Source organism: Pelecanus crispus, chromosome 5, assembly GCF_030463565.1.
Source record: "Pelecanus crispus isolate bPelCri1 chromosome 5, bPelCri1.pri, whole genome shotgun sequence".
Classification (NCBI taxonomy): Eukaryota; Metazoa; Chordata; class Aves; order Pelecaniformes; family Pelecanidae; genus Pelecanus; species Pelecanus crispus.
In genome coordinates, this window is record NC_134647.1 from 76,956,655 (window position 1) to 76,977,420 (window position 20,766).

Sequence of the window (20,766 nt, forward strand, 5' to 3'; positions counted from 1 at the left end):
AGACTGAGTATGATCTAATATTTGCCCAAGACAATGTCTTTTAAACTCTAAAGTTGTCTAATACCACGTCTGAAACTCAGGTGGGGGTGACACACTCTGACAGCAGTCTGCAGTCTATAGGAAAGTCAAAAATGTCAGACAAGCACGTGGTTAAAACAAGAAGTTAACAGTATATATTTTGCATTTTTGGTCCTCCCTGTGCAAATATACAAATCAGATTTCATGCTCAAAAGCACAAGGTGCATTCAGACAATTCAGATCCCAATCGCTTCATTACCAGCATTGCCTTGATTACCCAATATCATTTGCATGACTAGGTGCTAATAAGCCCAAAATAAAATGCTGAAACCATGGGACACATACATTGGAAAGAATAAAACTTCTCTTTTCCACTGATTTGCGTAATATTAGGAGAAGCATTCACAGCAAGAATCACACAGTTGTTAAGCAGCTGACTTCCAGCAGAGTAATTAAATAGAAATACCATTTCTGTCTATATTTTATGACCTAGGTTATAAATAGCAGAATAACCTCATAACACCTGGAACTACATCCAACCTGTCAGCAATTTAAAACAGTAACAGTGGTAGGTGTGATTACTTCTCAATTTCACCTGAGCAAGAACAGGTATAAAAGAAACTGAGGGCTCCCACATGCTGTGGAACAGCACACAAGAGTCCTCCCACCAGTTTCAAATTAATTGCCAAGGGGGACACCTGTCCTTAGGACTCTGCATCTTCCTTCCTAACAGTCTTCTTGTCTAGCATCCATAACTGGGGATTCATTTCTATACCTCGTTTCTCATACATATTTTTGCCCATTAGGTTCCATCAACCGATAAACTGTATCAGGATGAAGAGAAGACACTGGGCACTGCTGCCTTACAGCATTCATCTCCCATCCTAATTTTGAAAACAACCTGAAGAAAGGCAAGGAGCAGTAGCATGGGGAAACAACTAATTCAGCCCCTCAGGGTCCCCTCCTCATCTTAATGCCGTGCACAAAGTGATGGCAGAGACGAGCCTTTGGCATGTTGGCTTGAGACTGCACACATGTAAGTAAAGTTTTGTCAAAAGACCTGTACTCATCGCCTTTGTTTCACTGCACACAATGCCTCGGTTTCAGGCAGGAGGGGACATTATTCTCATTTTTGCATTTAAATACAGTATGTCCTTAGGGAGTGATCTGCGTCTCAGGAACCGGGCATTTTCAAGTTCTCATCTCAGCTCTGCTTTTTGAGTGTGACTACATGCTGGGGGCTGCAGGTTCATTTAACCACCCCCAGTCCTGAAGCACTACCGTGAGCATCTCCTGCGAGCAAGCATCTCCTCTACAAAGGCCAAGTTGGAAGCGTTGATTTCGCACAGTCCTGTTATTCTTCCCACATTACAATGACTAGTGTTCACCCAACAACAGGAGCAGCAAAGCAAAAAAAGTGACATGTAAAGGTTTTTTTAATTTCCCCTTTCCCACTCACTGCTCACACTCTGCAACAACAGCTATCCCAACACAGAAATACCAACAAAACAGATTAAAATATGCACGGTACCTGACAGCCTCTCTTTTCAATCTCCAGAATGCATTTCTGCATCAAAAGTGGCACCATCAAGCCTGCATTTTCCTTCTCTACAACTTTTCGAGCATCTACCCCGAACATCACAGGCTCCCGATCTGCATCGAGACCATCAAGAGAGTTCTCCCACTGCTCCATGAGCGACAGCTTGACGTAAATAAGCCCCCTCGGTTCCAGTTTGACAGCCAGCTGATGTGTCTTTGTCACTCGGAAGAGAGTGGGAAGAGCCACGGTACCATGACAACACACCCGATTTTTCCGCGGAGTGGGTTCCCAGCTGAACACCACCAGCTTTAAGTGCTGAGCGTTTTCAATTTCTATGTTGAACGTGTGGTCCATATCTAGAAATGTCGTTCTACATGTAAGCAGGGCTGTTCTTGCTTTGTTTACCGAGTCAACCTGTATTGCACAAAAGACATCTTTTGAGTCTATTCTTGGTGGTTTTAAGTCTTCAGCACCATAAAAGTGAATGCTCATGAGTCCAGAGATGTACTGAGAGCACTTGGGTTGATCAGAAAAGTTATAGTGTCTGAAAGCATCAATATCTATCTCAGTTTTACCACTGTTACTTGGAAGGCTCTCCTTTCCTTTCCCACACTTGGTTTCATGCCCATGTTTACCTGATTTTGTTATAAGTTCGGGAGAGTCGCCATCACTGAGGTAACCACCTTTGTTGAAGGACTTGGAGCTTCTCGAGCTTTTCTTTTTGTAGGTGTGTTGCGACGACACGCTGCTGTCAAGATGGTAACGGCTTATCACATTCCTGCTGGCAGCTGTGGTTGAGTTTCCAGAAGACGGCAAAGACACTGTATGGCTTGTATCCCGGCAGCTACCTTTCAGCAGGGAAGGATTATCTGAACTAGTATGGCTTGAAGTTCCCTTGACGCTCAGTTTCCTGCTCAGCTCTGGCAGCTTTTTCATTTTCATGGAAAGCTTCCTCACAGTCCTGGGAGATTTAATTCTATCAGGGAAAGGCCAGTTGATTGATCCGCTTTTTTTCAGAGGACTGGGACTTGGAGGAGAAACCTCTGTTGAGGGTACATCAGCCTTGTGTGCAAGTACAACTCCAGACCCTTTAGAAGAAAAAAAGAAGGAATAATCATTTTCAAACCACTCAGTAACTGCAGTTCGCAGCAATGAAAAAATAAATCTTGAACTAGGGGAAAACATGTTGATTTGTCATAACTTGATAAATGCAATTCATTCAGACAACCATCATTCATTCATCAGTCAGATGTTCGTGAGCATTCAGAAAGCTGTGCTCTGCCGACTTGTTCAGCCAAATCTGGCAGTTCATAGTCAAAAGCCAGATTTGTTCTGCTTTATGGAGATGAAAGGGCCAGAAACTCCATATAAACAAACGAGCTATCTCACCCGCTGCATTCAGCTCGATCCATTTGTGCTGGATCCCCCATGCAAGCAGACACGGCTGCATTCCTAGGGCACAGGTGCAATGAAACCAGTCTTAAACAGGAGAACACTGGAATATGGCAAAGGCACCCTTGCCTACAGAGCAGTTAGCTACGTAGCCAACACATCAGCGTTGCCCACTCCTCTTAGGTCTAGAGGAAAGACACTTGTCTCTATGAAGAATATGGCTACACTCTTGTGCATGTCCCTCCATTACCCCAAAGAGCCCTAAACCCCTCCTGTGCAGTCGCAGGCAGTTTCTCAGATCTTTTCTTCCATTTCTCTCAGCTCCTCCTTTCCGCCGCAGGATGGAGGAGGAGGAACACAACAGGGATTTATTCCTTCCAAAAGCTGCATCCTGCACCGCCTCATTCCTGCCAGCAACTTTCCATCTTTCCTGGCACAACCATCCCATGACAGGGCTTAAAGTTATGCGGTTCCAAAGTGACATCCTCGTGGGAAATCACCCACCTTTCAAGGAAAATAAATAAATAAATAAATAAATAAAAAATCGTAACAGCAGGCACTGATGCTAAAGAGGGGGGAAAAATAAAAACCCAACACTCCCTCAATTTAGCAGTAAAAGACAACTAATTAAGGAACATGATCAGATATAAGCAGTACTGCAGTCAGGAATCTGCGGTTCACCTCATGCTCCAATGCTCGAGGAAATCCAAATACCAAGTTATAGCTCAAGCTCTTCACACTTTCACCAGCATGAGGCAGTAATGACTGTAGGAAAGGCAATGAACTTAAGCGAATTAATGAAGCATGCAAGAGGACAGAATGATAGATAATAATAAAATTACATAAGTACTTTCAGTTAGAGTCACTTTTCTATTTCTTGAGAAACCAACAGTGGTTCGTGCTAGCAATAACCACCCCATTCACCCATCACTTTGCAAATTTTAGCAGCTCCCAACAGCCTTGCCTGTGCAGGCTGGGGTACTACGGAGCCCCTCACCATGCTGACCCTGTGAGGCGCAATTAGCCCAAGCAGCTCACAGAGACCCGAACACCTATATCCATCTGTCATCCCCCCTTGCTAACCAGGGAAAGGGTCAGTCTATTTACAGCATATAAAAAGAAAGAAAGAAGCGTTGTTTTCACGAGATACTCAGCAAATCATACTTTACAAAGGTTTCTCTTACAGATTTCTCAAAGGCTTACTGCTTTAATTCTAAACTAATCACTTCAAGTCCAGATTACCATACAGCTAGTGATTTTTACAAGTCCCCCGTTCATCCAAATTAATTTTCACCATTTAAGTATAACTTACTTTTTATACTTCACTTAGCTTAAACAGCTAAATTAGGCAATCTGGTCTTTGACCGAAGTGATTTGTTGTGGTTTTGGGTTTCCCCCCCCAAAAAAACCCTACAAAGACTAGTTCTAGTCCCAACAGAAGTTTGACTTCAATAATTTTTGCAGATAGTTGCTTAAAAGAGTATCTTTATAAAAGAAGCCTCAGTTATGAAGAATAACGCATAGAATCTGTTTTCCAGAGCAACAGAGGAAAATTCATTTAGCCCTGCGTCTCATGGAAGTAGTTCCCTCGCAGGGGAAGGGCTATTTCTAGCACTCCTGCTGTGCTTTTCTGGCAAGCAGCTAGTTAGAAATGTGGTGTTTGATAAAAGCGGACAAAGCCTTCCCTTGTACTGCAAATCACAGCACGGTCCCACTGGTGGGCTGGCCTGGAGCGCTCTATAGCAATCAGTGCCATACTTCAGCCCGCTAACATTAATCTTCCCTTTCTGTCAAAAGTCTCTGGCACAGGCTTGGAAAAGCAGGCCAGCAAATTAAACCTCCCCCCAGCTCATTAAAACTGAAGAGTCAATCTAACACTCTGACTTTTATGTGTCCAACTTCTGCTGCATTCAGCACCAAACAGTTAAAATGAAGTATGTGGCTGGAAGAAACGTTAACAGTGGAGTATTATGCAGGATGGTATTCCCATCAGCATCGAGCCACATGTTGTTCCACTAAAGTCAGCAATATGCTGAGGTATGCATGCAATTTTAAAGAGCGTACATGACACAGCTCTGAACAAGCTGCAAAGGGAGTTGTAGCGCAGTCCGGTAACACTTCACTTCCCAGCCTACCCACCTGATAGAGCTTTCTCTCGAGGGCGCCAGAGGAACTGAGCTGCACCTCGCTCCTTTTACCAAGTTACACGGCTGGGCTGCACACAGGCTCCTGACTGCCCCTGTCCCCACTCACTCTGCCACCACACATCCCATCTGACAGGTTAAACTTTAAAAATACCCTTACAGAAGGATGGGAGGAGGAGATGAAACATAAGAGGCACCTGTTGCATAAACGACTACCAAGGCAGCAAGGGGATGATCAGTTTGATGTGATGCAGCTGACCATATATGTGTATATATATAAAACATTTATTTCTTTTTTACAGTGAGAACAATCAATGACTGGAACAACCTCCCCAGGGACATGGTAGAGTCCCCATCACTGGAGGTTTTCAAGATGGAACTGGACAGGGTGCTAGGTAGCCTCATCCAGGCTCCCTTTCCCACCAAAGGGTGGACCAGATGATCTTTCGAGGTTCTTTCCAACCTGGGCTGTTCTATGATATACTTATGCTTGCCAGAAGCTTTAGCAGTATGAGTAAGACAAAAAAGGAAAAAAAAAAAAAAAAAGCTTCTGAAGGACAACACAATCCAAGTCAAAGTGACTTGACATCCTAAGTGGCTGCTTCCATCAGCTATTTGTTCAGCTTGACTAGTAAAGCCGCCTTTTATTGCTCAGCGATACAGCTGCCTGAAAGGATAAAGCCTTTTCATGACCAAAAAGATGCAACTGGAGAGACGCGAACAGCCCACGGGAATACAGTGCTCCACAAACCCAGACCCCCCTCTCCCACCCCACCCGGCCAGCTGTCCACGGGGCGATCGCCACCGTCCCCTCGGTCGAGCAAGGGGCTGCGGACAGACCGCACGCCTACGCAACGCTGCCCCAAGGCAAGAGAGGACTCAAAACTATCTTAAGCACTTACAACGCAGCCCCTGCCAGACATAGGCAATGATTTAGCATCGTAAAAATGCTTGTCTGACCCTGCTTAACACTGTTTACATGTGCTTGGGCACATATATCAGTCATACCGACTGCCAGCAGCGCATGCTGTTTTACAGGCTTATTTGATTACCTTATTCTATACGTAACATTCCTCATCGCTTAAGGTAGGGTTTCTGAGTTATTTTGACGTTCATCAGAAAACCTGTAATTTATTTTTGGGACGACAAGTTGAGGTGAATAAGTCAGAAAACTACCAGTTCCTTATTACAGCAAGCTATTGAAGTATCAAATGGCCACTCTCATAGCTAATGGCAATGCTGAGTTCTGACCAAATTAAAGCTGATAGGTAATTTAATTTTTCCTACCATTCTTCCGACATACTTAATAAGTACACTACATCTAACACTGAAAGCATATCTCTAGAATAATGACAGTACTGTTGAAACTCTAAGCCATTTCATTTTAAAGAGGAAAAAAAAAAATACAGCTTACACTGAGGGGTGATAACTTTCAAAACCAAAGTCTCCCTTCTGCCTAGATTTTTCATTCTTTTCCTTTTATTATTTTTAAATCAACCCAATGACTTATTGGGAAAATACATTAAAAATGAAAAAACAGCAAGTCAAAACAGAAAAGCCAAAATATCACAAAATTGTTCTTGTAGCAAATGATGGGCGAGTGAAAAAGGGCTATTGTTGCTCTGTGCTAGATGCCACAAGAAATACTGATCTGGATCCTCAGCTGACAGAAACGGGACAGCTCTGCTGATCTCAGAGGCTGTGAACTTACTCAGGCGCAGGCCCATTACGCTTTTTCATCCTCAGACAGTTCCAGACCTGGTCCGATAGAAAACTTCAGAGTAGAACTGCAAGTGCCATTAAGAGAAGAACTCATGCTATAGAAATTCAAACAACTTCAATTAAAATATAAGGAAAGCATCACCTCTATCCACATCAGCAACTGGGGGGAAAAAAAAAAAATCCTTAAAAAAACCTAAAAAGACCTTTTAAAAATTGGGATAGAATGGAATTACTTCTATGTAACATCTTAATTACCTAAATAAATGGAAAAATCTCCTCTTAACCTCTAAAAAAAAAAAAAAAGTCTTTTTTTACCCCTATAAAAATTACTGTTTTTACCAATGTAGCCTCTGACTTCCATTCCACATAATGGTTCAGAGTCAAGGAATGGAGAAATTGGTAACAGGGTTAAAAAAAAAAAAACCACCACCAAAAAAATCTCTTAAGAACTCTGTAACAGTAGTTTGTTTTCTTCAAATACTATGCACGCTGACATTAATTAACCTGTGACAAACATATCAACCCAGGCATCACCTTTATGGGAGCACAAGATGTAAAATTAATTGCTTTAGCCCATTAATTAAAATGGGAAGCGATCACGGAGTAACCTCCCGAGGCTGCACGTACACCGAGGGGTGAAGGGGCCGACCACTGCCTGCTCTTCATCACCGCGGCAATCCTCAGAGCATCCTCGACAGCCGTACCGCATTAGAGAGAGGAAAAGGCACATGCAACGGCACTTCAGATCTCTGACCAGACTCAAAGAGTTCAGTATCTACAAACAAGCACGAGTTCGTTGCAGATATTTTAAACATTGATGACCCTGCGATGCACGTAAACCACCGCCGGCTCTATTCAGACGCTGGCGTCGCACCAAGACGCGAGCGGCAGCACCGCGGCCGACGCCAAGCCCTGTCCCTTTGGGCTGCTCTCACCGAGATTTCCTCCCCTCACTCCGTCTTTCACGGCATGGAAGGCAGCTTTGCCCCCGTTTCCCCAGTCAGAGGATTTAAACACTTACTCGGTGCGAATCAGAAGCTGAAAAAGGCAATAGCTATTTTAAACGAACTGCTTCCGCTCCACAGCCGCTACGTCCTTTTGCCTCTTTTGCCAGCAGGTCTTTATGGGATCGTCATCCCACGGATCAAAGACACATGCACGAATAAGCCCTCGACCTTCAAAAGCGTGCGCACAAACTCCCCAAAAGCCCACCAACAAATTGGCTTCAGCTCTGCAGGAGAACGAAGGAGCAGAAGGCCCTTTCTACCACGTACCAAACCATTTTGGTATCTCAAACATTACACAAGTATTTCACATGAATGCTTTTCTGCTTCATGAAACCAAAGCTCCTTGTACTCGGAAAACATCTAAATCACAAAGCATCTTCCATCTGGGAAAAAAAAAAAAAAAAAGAACAATTAAGCAAATAGTATTTGCAACATGTGGAAGGAAATCGGTAGATAGGATTTGCTGCCCAATATACTTGATGTATACTGCTGGAAGCTTATTTGCAATGTCTAAGCATGCAAAATATTTGCCTGCATTGGCCCCAAAAGATGTGTTTGGAAACCAGGGTAGTGGTCACACTGTCTAAGAGGAGAAAGAGCACTGTACTTTTAAGGTGATTTAAGCCAAGCTCCAGCTAGCGTGTATGGGGGTTAAGTGGGAATACGGTATCAACCTTCACTTCCTGCAACATTGAAAAGAAATCTGTTTACAGCGATTCCTACCAGGATTTTCCATCCAGACAGCTAACACACGTACATTTTCAGTAGCAAAAGCAGAGTCCGGATCCTGGCACCCTACAATGCGCAAGCCCTACCAGGATGTCTCTGAGATGCAGACACATGAGAGATGACTCCACTGCCTGGGTGGACACTAACCCCAACAGTAATCCTCCCCAAAAGCAAAAATATTACAAATTCTTCAGAAGGCACTATTCAGAGCTCCACAATGTAAATCTATTGCAGGAGCCAACATTATAAAGGGGCAGTTTTCTTCAACATTTTGCAGGTGACAAACACATCTACAAAAACATGCAGTTATAGAGTTCAATCCTAAACAGTTGCAAAGAAAATTTACTTTAACATTTATATATGCAAAAACCTATATATATAATTTTTCATATTGCATTTATAACAAAAAATATTCCTATTTTCCAATCATAACCATTTTGCCTGCACAAGGAGACATCAAATTAAAAACAATATCCAGGGTCCTTTCAACTTAAACTCTTCTCCCACAGACCTAAGAGCGCAAGCTGGCGCTATGTTTCTACATTACTAACTTGGAAGCCAGTTATCTTGTTATTCTTACCTTTTGTGTACTTGTTATAAACAAAATACATGAATTATTTTCCCGAGCTCTGCTACAGGGGTGCCTTATTTATAATCAGTTGCTTTTTAAAAGCCAGCGTGGCTGGAATTATTCACTAAGGAATTACCTGACAAATCCTATTAACGTAAATGGCATTTACTGTAGAAAGTAACCAGATCAACACCAGGAACTAACGGTGTAAATTAAGACTATGGAACAAATTAGCACCTCCACAACTACAATCCATTTTATTGATAACTTACAGGAAATACCTATTTGCTGCTGTGTTTGGAAAGACTTCCGATAACTGAATTCTATCATTTACTTTTCCTTAATCTGTCTAATGGAGACTGTCCCAAAAAAATAACAAAAAGAAAAAAAATCCATGACCATTTTGTCTCCACAGAGTTGAAAATCCAAATAAAGCAGCAATGTTTAAAGTTTTAAAGGTAAAATTGATTCCATTATCCAAAGAAGAAAACAGCAAATGGCAAAATGAACAACTATATATTTTGTCAGCTTTTATAGTGCCCCACTTTATTCTGTCTATACTTCTCAAAATCTAATACTTTAGACTCTAGTGCTAACCAATACTGACATATATAAAATCATATCAATAAGAAAGGTAAGCAGACTTTTCTCCAAAGCAGTAATTGCTTATTTGTCAGGAGTTACTGCTTAATGTACCCAGCTCTCTACGAATACAGACATCTATTTCATAGCAGTCGTGTAATTCAAATAAGGTCCTAACACAAATAAAGTTAAATTGGCCGTGTTGCCCTTCATGCAGTAATTTTGTATGGATGAGCTGTCATTTTAAATTTGACTGAAAATAACTGTAGATACCTTAACTGGATTAAAAAGAAGAACTAAGCCACTTCTCCATAATAAAGCCAATTACTGAGCAGCAGGGATCCACTTCATCATCAAATAATCTAGTCAATGTGATCACTATTCAATACATGCAAAAGGAGAGATGCATTTAAAAGAACCTTAATTAACTCAATGCATAACAAACCAATCAGGGGAAATTTATAACACTTCTATCCTGGTTTCACGAGACACTTCAACTGGGCAAATCTGCTTGCAGAAATAAATGTTTCTTCAGTATGAAAACAATTTTGACTTTTTTCTTCTTACATAAAGGGATTTATTTTTTTAAAAAAGAAATAGTCACCTAAATATTGAGAGATTAACCGCCTAAATGTGGGTCAAACAGTTTGCAGGATGCACACACGGCTTTCCTAAATAACCATGCTTACTGACCTCTCCAAAGCACCTAGAGCTCCAACAATGACAAAAATCTACCTAAGAAATGTGATATTTCATCTATCTTGCAAGCAAATATAACTGGTCTAAGTATTTAAAGCAGCTATAAAGTGAGCTATTGCTAAATAAATGCCCGATAACTTTAACACACTTTGCAACTAAAAATACGCTTGTATCTGCAGCATTTCCACAAAAAAGAACAAAATGTGCGCTCCCAGAAGACCGGCTGTTTTTAGTTCCGCTGTTTACAGCTGTTGCTTTGGTGCCTTTGAAAACAAGCCCCGTTCCCAGAAGCAATCTCCGCACTGGGAATCCAGGCACAGCGGCTCCGGGCACCAAGGGACAGAAGCCTGCCGGGATGGCAAGGCTGGGCAGGGGCAACCCGGATTGGGGTCTCCTCCGGAGGGCAACGCACACCTGGGCTCCGATGCCGGTGTTTCAGGTCCTCTCTGCTGAGCTGGGCAGAAATACAGGCTCTTAAATGTCAGTGCAAAGAAAGCGTGAACTTTCTCCAAAGAGGGGAACCTGGAATTCTCTGTCTCCTGAACTTTACGCTAAGTTTCTAACTCTCAACAGGATACTAGAGTTAAGGTCAAGATAATGTAAGACACATCAGCAATTAAAAATAATACTTTTTGGAAAGGGCTGGGGCAGGGAGGGTTTCTGCCTACTTTTGTTTGGTGTGGTTTTATTTTTGTTTGGGTTTTGTTTGTTTTTTTTTTAATAGACTGGGAAAAACCTTTAATAAGATGCTGAATTCACACACTAATGGAATTATGGAAATGAGTCTATCAAACACTCAGCCAAAGATAACAAGGAACAAAGAGGCTGGCTTCTGAAAGTAAAAACCACTCCTCTCCAGTCTATTAGATTAGCCTGAGACAGTCAACAAGACAGCAATTACAGAAAGCAACGTGATGAATAGCATTTATATGGTCTTCCAAAAAGTCTTTATTAAAAAAGTCCCAGACAGCAAGTTAAAGAAACCTCTGCAGACATTAAGTAGCTTTGAGGCTGGAATCCAAGGCCAGGGTTAGACACCGGCTAACAAAGGAAACCCAGCATTACCAGGCTTCAGCGAGCTCGCTCTGTCAAACCTTTGTCTTCAGCGAGGTGGGGGCCGAAGAGCACAGAGGACAACCGCACCTGGACATGCCATGAACAAACTGACTGAGAAACCACCGTGCAGCTCTATGTTTAGTAGACATCAGTCTCACAATCTGAGTCATTTTTCATGAACTTGACACGCATTTCCACCAGAAATTTGCTTGAGAAAGATAAGAGGAGGAGAAAGAGAAGGGAGACATATAAGAAGGGTTTATTGTTCCACTAAAAGAAAATCGAGGACATAACACTTTTATGTTATGTCCTTTGAGGAACAGCTGAGGGGACTGGGGTTGTTTAGCCTGCAGAAAAGGAGGCTGAGGGGAGACCTTATCGCTCCCTACAACTACCTGACAGGAGGGTGTAGCGAGGCAGGGGTGGGTCTCTTCTCCCAAGTAACAAGTGATAGGACGAGAGGAAATGGCCTCAAGTTGTGCCAGGGGAGGTTTAGGTTGGATATTAGGAAAAATTTCTTCACCAAAAGGGTTGTCAAGCATTGGAACAGGCTGCCCAGGGAAGCGGTTGAGTCCCCATCCCTGGAGGTATTTAAAAGACGCGTAGCTGTGGTGCTTAGGGACATGGTTTAGTGGTGGGCTTGGCGGTACTAGGTCAATGGTTGGACTTGATGATCTTAAAGGTCTTTTCCAACCCAAACGATTCTATGATTCTATGTTCCTGACCCCTCTTACCTGTTGACGGGTACTTAAAGGCGGGATTGTCTTCTACTGCTGGCATACTGGGAGCCTTGCAGACAAACCTCTGCCGGTGCTGCTGCACGTGCTCCCCAGGATGCACGGCATCGGCCTGACTCGTTTCGCTGGGCTGAGCCATCCCGCTGTCCCCTGCGCTCTCCATGGAGCGTGGGAGACCCTCATGTGGACCCATGGCCATCCCCAAGTCACCCCCAGGGAGGGGTTTGTACCGAACCGCGGGGGAGACCACAGCAACAGGGCTATTCACAGCAGAAGGGCGGACCCTCGGCAAGTCGGGCTCATCATCTTCAGGGATCGGGTTGTACCATATTTCTCCTTCATCATCTGCATCGTTATCCTCACCGAAGTCCAAAGCAGCGGTCCTCGGCGCGGCAGGGCTGGTGGTGCTTGGCAGGGCACCCGCAGGAGCACAGCTTCGCACGGGGCGCTCCCGCCCCACCGGTGACGTGGAAGGAGCCCGCGGCACAGCAGGTTCAGGCAGCAGGATGGGAGATTTGGGTACCGGGATAACAGCCCCCTGCGTTTCCTTACAGGTGTATTCTTCTTCCAGAAGAGGAGGAGGAGGAGGTCGGTGCGTGCTCTGCTGCAGCCAGCTGCGTTTCTTAGAAACAGTAATGCTGTTCGCCTGCGGCCTGTGCTCGGGGACCTCGCTGGCCTGGGGGAACTTGGGCTCCTTCCTGCTTCTCGAAGCTATGTAAACATTTTCTATGAAATCTGTTCCCAGGAAGAAAGGCAAAAAGAGAAGGAAAGACAAATGTTTAGAACATTGTTTTCCTTTTGACAGATGAGCACATATGCCATCGTATGACATTTGCATTAGACTTCATCCGAAAGAACAAAAGGTAAGTTGATGTGATCATAAAATCAGATTTCAGCCTGTCAAAGCAGAATGTGCACATAATAAAGAGTCAGGCTTTTTTGGCTGTACTTTTAACACCATGTAATTTACAGAAATGGCAGTGAGATAGCCCTGCTGAAAGGTCACGCATAGTTAGACAGAAATGGCTGCTTTTCATTCGGCTAAGTTCACATACAATTGGTTTGGAAAGTTGCTATGTAGTATTTCCACAGTTTACTTATGCCAATGAAGAAATAGCCCCTGGTTTTACTGTAATGTATAACTTAAATGGCTACAAAAAACCCACAGATTCACTTCTAGATTTAGATAGAAAATAAAGGTGAGGATATGTCTTGCACAAAAAACTTCCAGAAAGGACCATACTTACCAGCTTCATCCTACAATTAAGACAGAAGCATCCCCTGATTTGTGGGGAATAAACCGAAACACACCATCACAAAAGGAAGGAAGGAGGAAGAAGAAATGTAGAAAAGTTTTTTAAATACCCTGTTACACAACAAAAATTTCATGCAACACCTAAACAAATTCCACTGACTGCTCCAAAACCTTGACACAATTCCTCTAAAGCAATGGCCAAGCGTTCAATTATGCATCAAAAAAGCCACCTGCACTTGAGCCCCTCGTCAGCGCGTGTCCAAGCAGCCCAGTCGGCAGCAGTGCCGGACCCCCGGCACGCTGCAGGGCACCGCAGCAACGCATCCCCTCCGGAGACGTGGGACCACGAAAGGAGCGAGCCCCTCACCCCCGAGCAAGCACCCGCCCCTTCGCTAGGGCTGTAAGAAAAGCTGCAAATACATCCAAATTAAAAACAGGGAACGGAGGGCAGATAACCCTCACGCTCCTCTGCGGAGGAGGACAACCCGGACAGGGTTTGCTCAGCCACTACAGCTGCGTGGGGATCACTGGGTTCTCATAAACCAGACAACTTGTTTTCATGCGGAGCCCTCTGCAATTGGAAATTCCTGATGGGTGCAGCTACTTGATACTGCTTGAACATTATTCTCAGCAAAAAAAAATTATTTACACACCAGTAACGGATGCTAAAATACAGACACCTCTCTGGAGGACTCAAGGAGCAGCTCTGTAAATCCAGCTAAGTTCACTGCAGACAGGGAGACAGGACAAAAACCTGCCACTTGAACACCTTCCCTTCAACCCTCTCTTTAGGTTTGTACATTAATGACAGAAGAGATCCTTGACAAGATCTGAAACACCACCATTTTGTTTGATGAAAGATTCATCATTTGGTGATTTTTTTTTTTTTAAAAAGTGAGGTATAGTTTTTTAGCTATGAATACTGTTTGTAATTTGAAGAATTAACAAAATTAACCATGCTCATTTTGAAGCCTGTGTGCACCTCCATTGAAGTGCTTTGCTACACTGGGGCCTAAGTCGGTCAATTAAGAGAATGTGAGGAAAATGTGAAACCAGGGCTGAGGACGCAGATCTCTGGCAAAGTTTCAGTGATTTGGCAGCGCCCGTATTCCTTCCCCCACCTGTAGCCTGGAAATGTAAGCCCGCCATTGTAAAGGTTCCCCTTTACACAATTTCACTACTATTTCAAGTAAGAACTAACTAAATGGATGGGGAACTAATCTGCAGCGGGCACGGGGCTACGCCTACGTTTCCAAGAAGGTCGTTTCGCTTCGGGGACTTCTTGGGCGGGCGTCCTCCGGCCGTGATGACGACCTCAAAGCCCTCCACTTCTGCACGGACAGCCAAGGAGCGGTCCCTGCTCCAGCGGCATAAATAGACGGAGCATCCGAGAGCTGTATTTCCACCAACAAAAATATCTGCTCCTTCCTGCTTCACTGTAGAAACGCAGGCCCTCCCGCACTGGTTAAGACAGCCTACAATTCCCAAAACAGCGGGCTCCTAAGTACAGCGCGCCTAAATATACACCCGGTGTCACATCTGGCGTCAGCTGCCCTTCGCTCCCAGCAGCAGCAAACGCACGGAGCAAACTCAACGTTCTTTTCGACATCCATCCGGGTATCCCAACAGCAAACCTTCTGCAAAAGCTTACTGCAGAAACGTTAATAATCGAGCACCTCCAGCGCACTCCCACAACCCTGCAGCTTGCGGACACACGCCGCCTGCCCCTTCGCCGTCTCCGAGTTAGCCGACACGCTGCCATGACTGTAAATGTTTGCCGAATCTCATCCGAACGATACGCTTACATCTTCCAGCTGCAGTTTTTGTAATTGATAGCAGTATTTGCAAGCGCTGCTTCCCCTTTATTCGCATTTGGCCCCGATCCTGAAAGCCCTGGTGCCTGTGTTTATTTTAGTAACAAACTGTTTCAGATGCAAGTATCTGCACAGCCACTGGTTCAATGCAACATGGCAAGTTTTAAATGTCGTTAGCTGTTATAGTAACAAGCCAAATTTAAGTAAATACAAAGCTTTCAGAGATCTACAGGTCAGGCACATACTTTTTGTCCCAGAGCAAAGGTTCACTCAGAAGAACACTGCCTACTCTCTATTAGTACTCTCATATATTTAATATATTAAAATATATATTAAACCTTCACTCATTAGGCCTCCACACAAACACAGAACAAGACAATGGTTCCTTCCCAAAAGGCTTCAATATGGTGTTGCATTAAAAAAAAAAAAAAGTCAGGTGCTCCCTTCACCTTCCACTCCATTGACAAAAAATTAAATAAATCCCTATTTAAAGTTAAAATATTATGGCAACAACACGTGTATTCTCAGAACCAGAGCCTCAATGTTTCAGCTCAACTGAGGTCAAAATTTATATTCTGCCTATTATGTTGGCATAGAAAATATTTCAACGTGATCCTGCGCTCTGCTTTTCAGATTGTAATGAAGAGAGGAACAGCTTTCTCCAGCCTCTCCATATATGGATCACAACAAGTCATAGTTCTTCTGGTTTTAACAGCAGCTATTTGAACACATTTTCTTTCAGTAAGTTTCCTAGTTAAACTATAAAATATAATAATTCTGTATTTAAATGGAACAACAGCAAGACTAAAAATTGATTTGTAAGCCTTCAAGAGCACCTTTAAAAAAACAAACCAAACCAAAACCCAAACAAGCAGCAAACAAAAGCCAAAGACTGACAGTCATATGATAAGAAAACACGCGGGGATTCACATAAAGTAGTGGTCTAAACTCAAGAACCTCTTGTTTTAACGAGGAATTATTATTCCCAAGAAGAAGAGCAATTACAGATGCAAGGATGCTGCTGTTGAGGATTGATTCAAGACCTAAATTTAGATTTGCTGAAGCGCCTGATCTCTGCTCACAACGAATTTGAAGGTTACGCTAGATCTGGAAAAAATACAGAAACTTTTCCAAACGCGAGTAAATAACTTATTTAGTTTCACGGCATACCGGCAGCTCCATCTGAAGCCCGGTCGGTTTTAGGGCTCTGTTTTCGTTTACTTACAGTTTATATAAGCTGGCACCGACCAATGAAAATAACATTAGCTTTTAAACATGGATGACGGGCTTGTAACACTCCATAAGGAATAAGCCAGCACCGAGCCCTTCTCCCTGCAGCTGCCTGGCGCTGGCGGAGCCGCGATGCCGCCCGCGCTCCCGCGACAGCCGCTCTTCGCTCCAGCTCACCAACTCTGCTCCATCCCGGTTTATTCGGCTACGTGAAAACATGAAGCGCGAGCTGCGAGAGAGAACGCGGATCCTTCAGAAACGTGGAAAAACGATCACTTATTTTGATACCGAGCTTGAGAAAAGCGAATGATCCCCCTCCCGTGGAACAACATGGCCAAACTCGGACGCCGGGCGCCGTAATAAAGAATGCCTGCTTTCTAGAACTCCAAAAATGAGTCTTAAGAGAGTTTTTGCAACCGGCTTTTACGGTAACAATTTTTTCCCCCCTCCCCCCCCCCCAAAGCGCCGTTCCGCTGACTCGCGGAGCTTTCTCTCCCACCTCTACGGGGAATAAGAAGTTATCCTCGGGGAGCGGAGCCGCTGCCGGGGCACGCCAAAGCCGCTCCGACGGGGAAAGCTCAGCCCCGGCCCCGGCCCCGGCGCCCACCCCCGGCCCCCACCCGCGGCTCCCCCGGCGGAGCGGGCGCGGCGCGGCCCCGGCGCCCACGGGAGCCCTCGCCCCGCGGGGAGCCCGCCTCCCGCCGCCGCGCCCGGCAGGTGGAAGGGGCGGCCGCGGGCAGGCGGGGGCCCGGCGGCCCAGCCCCGGCCCGGCCCTCCCCGCCGGCAGGCACCGACTCACCCTGCGGGGCGCAGACCCCGCTGTGGCGGTGCCCGGCGCCCGCCGCCGCCCCTCGCTGGGACCTCCTGCCCCGCAGCTTGGAGAGCGTCCTGCGGAGCGGCTCGGCCATGCCTGCCTGCTGCTGCCTGCCTGCCTGCCCGCCGCCTTCAGCGGCCGCTGCGGCCCGGCCCGCGGGAGCCGGCGGCGGCCCCCCTGCGCGGCGGCGGTGGCGGCGGCGGCGGCAGCCCTGGGCCGCGCTGCCCCATGGCGGCCTGGCTCCGCGGGCCCGGCCCCGGCTCCGCCGCGCACATACTTGGCATAGCTGAGCGGGGTGAGAGGCCGCCCCGCGCTGCGCATGCGCGCACGGCGCCCCGCCCGAGGGGCCGCGCCCGCCGCTCCCCACCGGGGCCGCCGCCGGCCCGGCCCCGGCCCCGGCCCCGGCCCCGCGGTGCGGGGCGAGCGGGACCGACCGCCTGTGCCCGCCGCCGCCGGCCCGGGCTCGGGGGCTGTGGCGGGCGGGGCCCAGCCCGCCTCCCGGGCTCCGGGGCGCTGGGCACAGGCGGCCCGTCCGCGCCCTCGGCTGCGCCCCGAGGCTTCCCCCTGCAGCTCGGCCCGCCGCCCGCCCCGTCAGCCCTGCGAGCGTCTCCTGCCAAAGACCAAGTCATTGGCGGCGTATTTTAAACACTTGCTACAATCCTTTAGGCTGGAAAGGACCTTTAAGATCATCCAGTCCAACCATTAACCTACACTACCCAGTCCACCACTAAACCAGTTAAGGGGATGTCCTGGTTTCGGCTGGGATAGAGTTAATTTTCTTCCTAGCAGCAGGCATAGTGCTGTGTTTTGGATTTAGTAGGAGAAGAATGTTGATAACATGCTGATGTTTTTAGTTGTTGCTGAGTACTGCTTATGCTAGTCAAGGACTTTTTCAGCTTCCCATGCTCTGCCAGGCGCACAAGAAACTGGGAGGGGGCACAGCCAGAATAGCTGATCCAAACTGCCCAAAGGGCTATTCCATACCATACGGCGTCGTGCTCAGTATAGAAACTGGGGGGGGGTGGCCGGGGAGCAGCGACTGCTGCTCGGGAACTGTCTGGGTATCGGTCGGCGGGTGGTGAGCAATTGCATTGTGCATCACTTGCTTCGTGTATCATTATTATTATTATCATTATTATACTGTTACTATTAGCATTACTATTTTACTTTATTTCAATTATTAAACCGTTCTTATCTCAACCCAGGAGTGTTTCTCACTCTTACTCCTCCGATTCTCTCCCCCATCCCATCGGGGCAGGGGGATTGAGCGAGCAGCTGCGTGGTGCTTAGTTGCTGGCTGGGGCTAAACCACGACAGGGGAGAGCAGCAATTTCATGTTTCCTGGCTTGGTGGCTGGAACATTAATAATGAAACTAAAAACTAGGAGTCATTAAAATTGGAAAGGACCTCTAAGATCATCAGTCCAACCATCAACCCGACACCCCCATGCCCACTAAACCATGTCCCAAAGTGCCACATCTACCCCTTTTTTGAACTCCTCAGGCATGGGGACTCCATCCACTTCTTTTCCCTTAAAGTTATTCCTTTCGTTTGTTTTTTGTTGTTTTTTTTCTTTTTTTAAAAACACATCTATAGGCTGCAAAGTTACTTCTCCCCCCTGGGCTTGGTCTGTGCATGTGGCAGTTCTTGCTTCCCGACAGGTTTTTAGACAGTTTCCCGGCAGCACAGGGAACGGCGACTCGCTCCCTCGAAAAGCCTTTGCACGCTCCTCAGCGGAGTAACGCCAGCGAAGCAGGGATGAACTTGGCCTTGCTGTTAGTAGCCTTTACTATTCCAGGCAAAAATACCACGTAGGTAAAAGACAAATGGCCTTAGGGCAGAGCAAGTAATGTACTGAGGCTGCTGAAGTGTGCAAAAACTTGATTTCGGTGTATGCATTGCTCAGCTACGTCGCGCATTAGTTCCATTAGCAAGCACCCAGCCCTTCAAAACCGACCCTGGGAAGTGGTATGACATTGATTTTTTTTTTACCAAGACAAAATACCGAGGTGACGTTCATTCGTTAACATCTACATGGGTCTGTATTTCCTTACCAACAACTTCAGGAATCTATTTTGCAGCTTTCTATATGACACATCTTACGAACGACCTGCGGTGCACCTATCCTGTGGTGGGCGAGAGCAAAGGAGCCATCGTGTTCGGGGGTGGCTTGGATGTCACCTCCCCGCCGAAGGCAGCCGGGAGCAGGCAGGCATTCCCCACGTTCCACATGCCAAGCGCTGCGCTGCCTCGGTGCCTGCCGAACCCCCAAATACCGGGCTGCAGCAAGCGCTCCTTCGGTTCTGCAGAAAACAACTGCAGCTCGTAAACATAGCACGTGTTCACAGATTCCCTCTTTCATCAAATTTTGACGGGGATTTAAGTATTTCATCATTCGAAACTAAAGATTTTTGAAGCACAAAATTAGATTAAGTTTTTGAATCTTTATATGTGAAGCACCAATGGTAGTAACACAGTAATAGCTGTAATCTAAAAAAAAAAAACCACCAGTGGTTATGGTTTCTCTTAACCTAAAATAAAGTTCATGATAGTTGTCACATGTCACATTGCAACAACTTGGAATGCCATTTTGCCATCCTGTCTTTTGAAACCATTTGCATTCCTTTAAATACACATATTGGGAAATGTCTGCATACGAATTTCAGAGCAAGATGTAAAACCATTCCAGGATGCTTTTGGTTGGGAAAAACGGCAGAGCGGACAGCAGCGGCTGGGACGATCCGATGCTCGCTGCTGCGCAGGTGAGGAGCTGCGAGTGCCGAGGGGTCTGCCCGGCCTCTGTCCCTGCCGGCATCAGATCCTGCCCCTCAGACAGCCGCGTCGCAGCACCCGCGGGCTGGGCGAGGACCAGCGTCTCGGGCAAAGTAGCATGCAAGAACCACATAAAAACAAAACTATCAGTACTTCTCTGACAGTGCATTATCTGCGTTACCTATGGGCCCACCAAGTAAAGGAAAAGCCTGGTGCCACCTCCTCTAAACCAATCTTACTTTGTATGAGTGGTTAAGCTTTCATCCCCAACAAAAACATTGATTTTCAGGCTGGAATCAGCATGTAAAGCTAAGCCTTTTACGACACCTTCCAGAACTGTGATCCTGATCTGCAAGGATACGGTCAAAGAAGGAAGGTTATAAACATATTTGATGGCACTTTTTTTGTTCATCTCATAGTTGGGTGTTGAAACAGGTTGCCCAGAAAATCTGTGGAAACTTCCACCTTGGGGACACTGAAAACTCGGCTGGCTTAGGGCAGGCTCAGCTACGTGGCTCCTGCTCTGCCTTGGGGCTGAGCAGAGGACCTCCAGAGGTCCTGTCCAGCCTAAATTACTCTCCTGACTCGAAACCTTTCCTCGTATCAGAGCTGCCGTCCTCCCTAGCTGAGACATGGCGTGGATAGAAGGAATGAACTCCAGCCGAGCAGAACACCAGCGATAAA

The 20,766-nt window shown here is 46.0% G+C and overlaps 1 protein-coding gene across 1 annotated transcript in view; it reads right to left on the reverse strand.

The window, feature by feature from the left end:
- The window catches only part of SYDE2 (synapse defective Rho GTPase homolog 2), a 29,555-nt gene extending 12,151 nt beyond the window's left edge, over window positions 1-17,404 (reverse strand). Inside the window, exons 1-3 of the mRNA XM_075711325.1 lie at window positions 17,296-17,404; window positions 12,195-12,932; window positions 1,550-2,646 (exon numbers count right to left, since the gene is read on the reverse strand). Coding sequence (XP_075567440.1) covers window positions 1,550-2,646; window positions 12,195-12,932; window positions 17,296-17,404 — 1,944 coding nt within the window. The remainder of the gene's footprint in view (window positions 1-1,549; window positions 2,647-12,194; window positions 12,933-17,295) is intronic.
- Window positions 17,405-20,766: the final 3,362 nt, after the last annotated feature.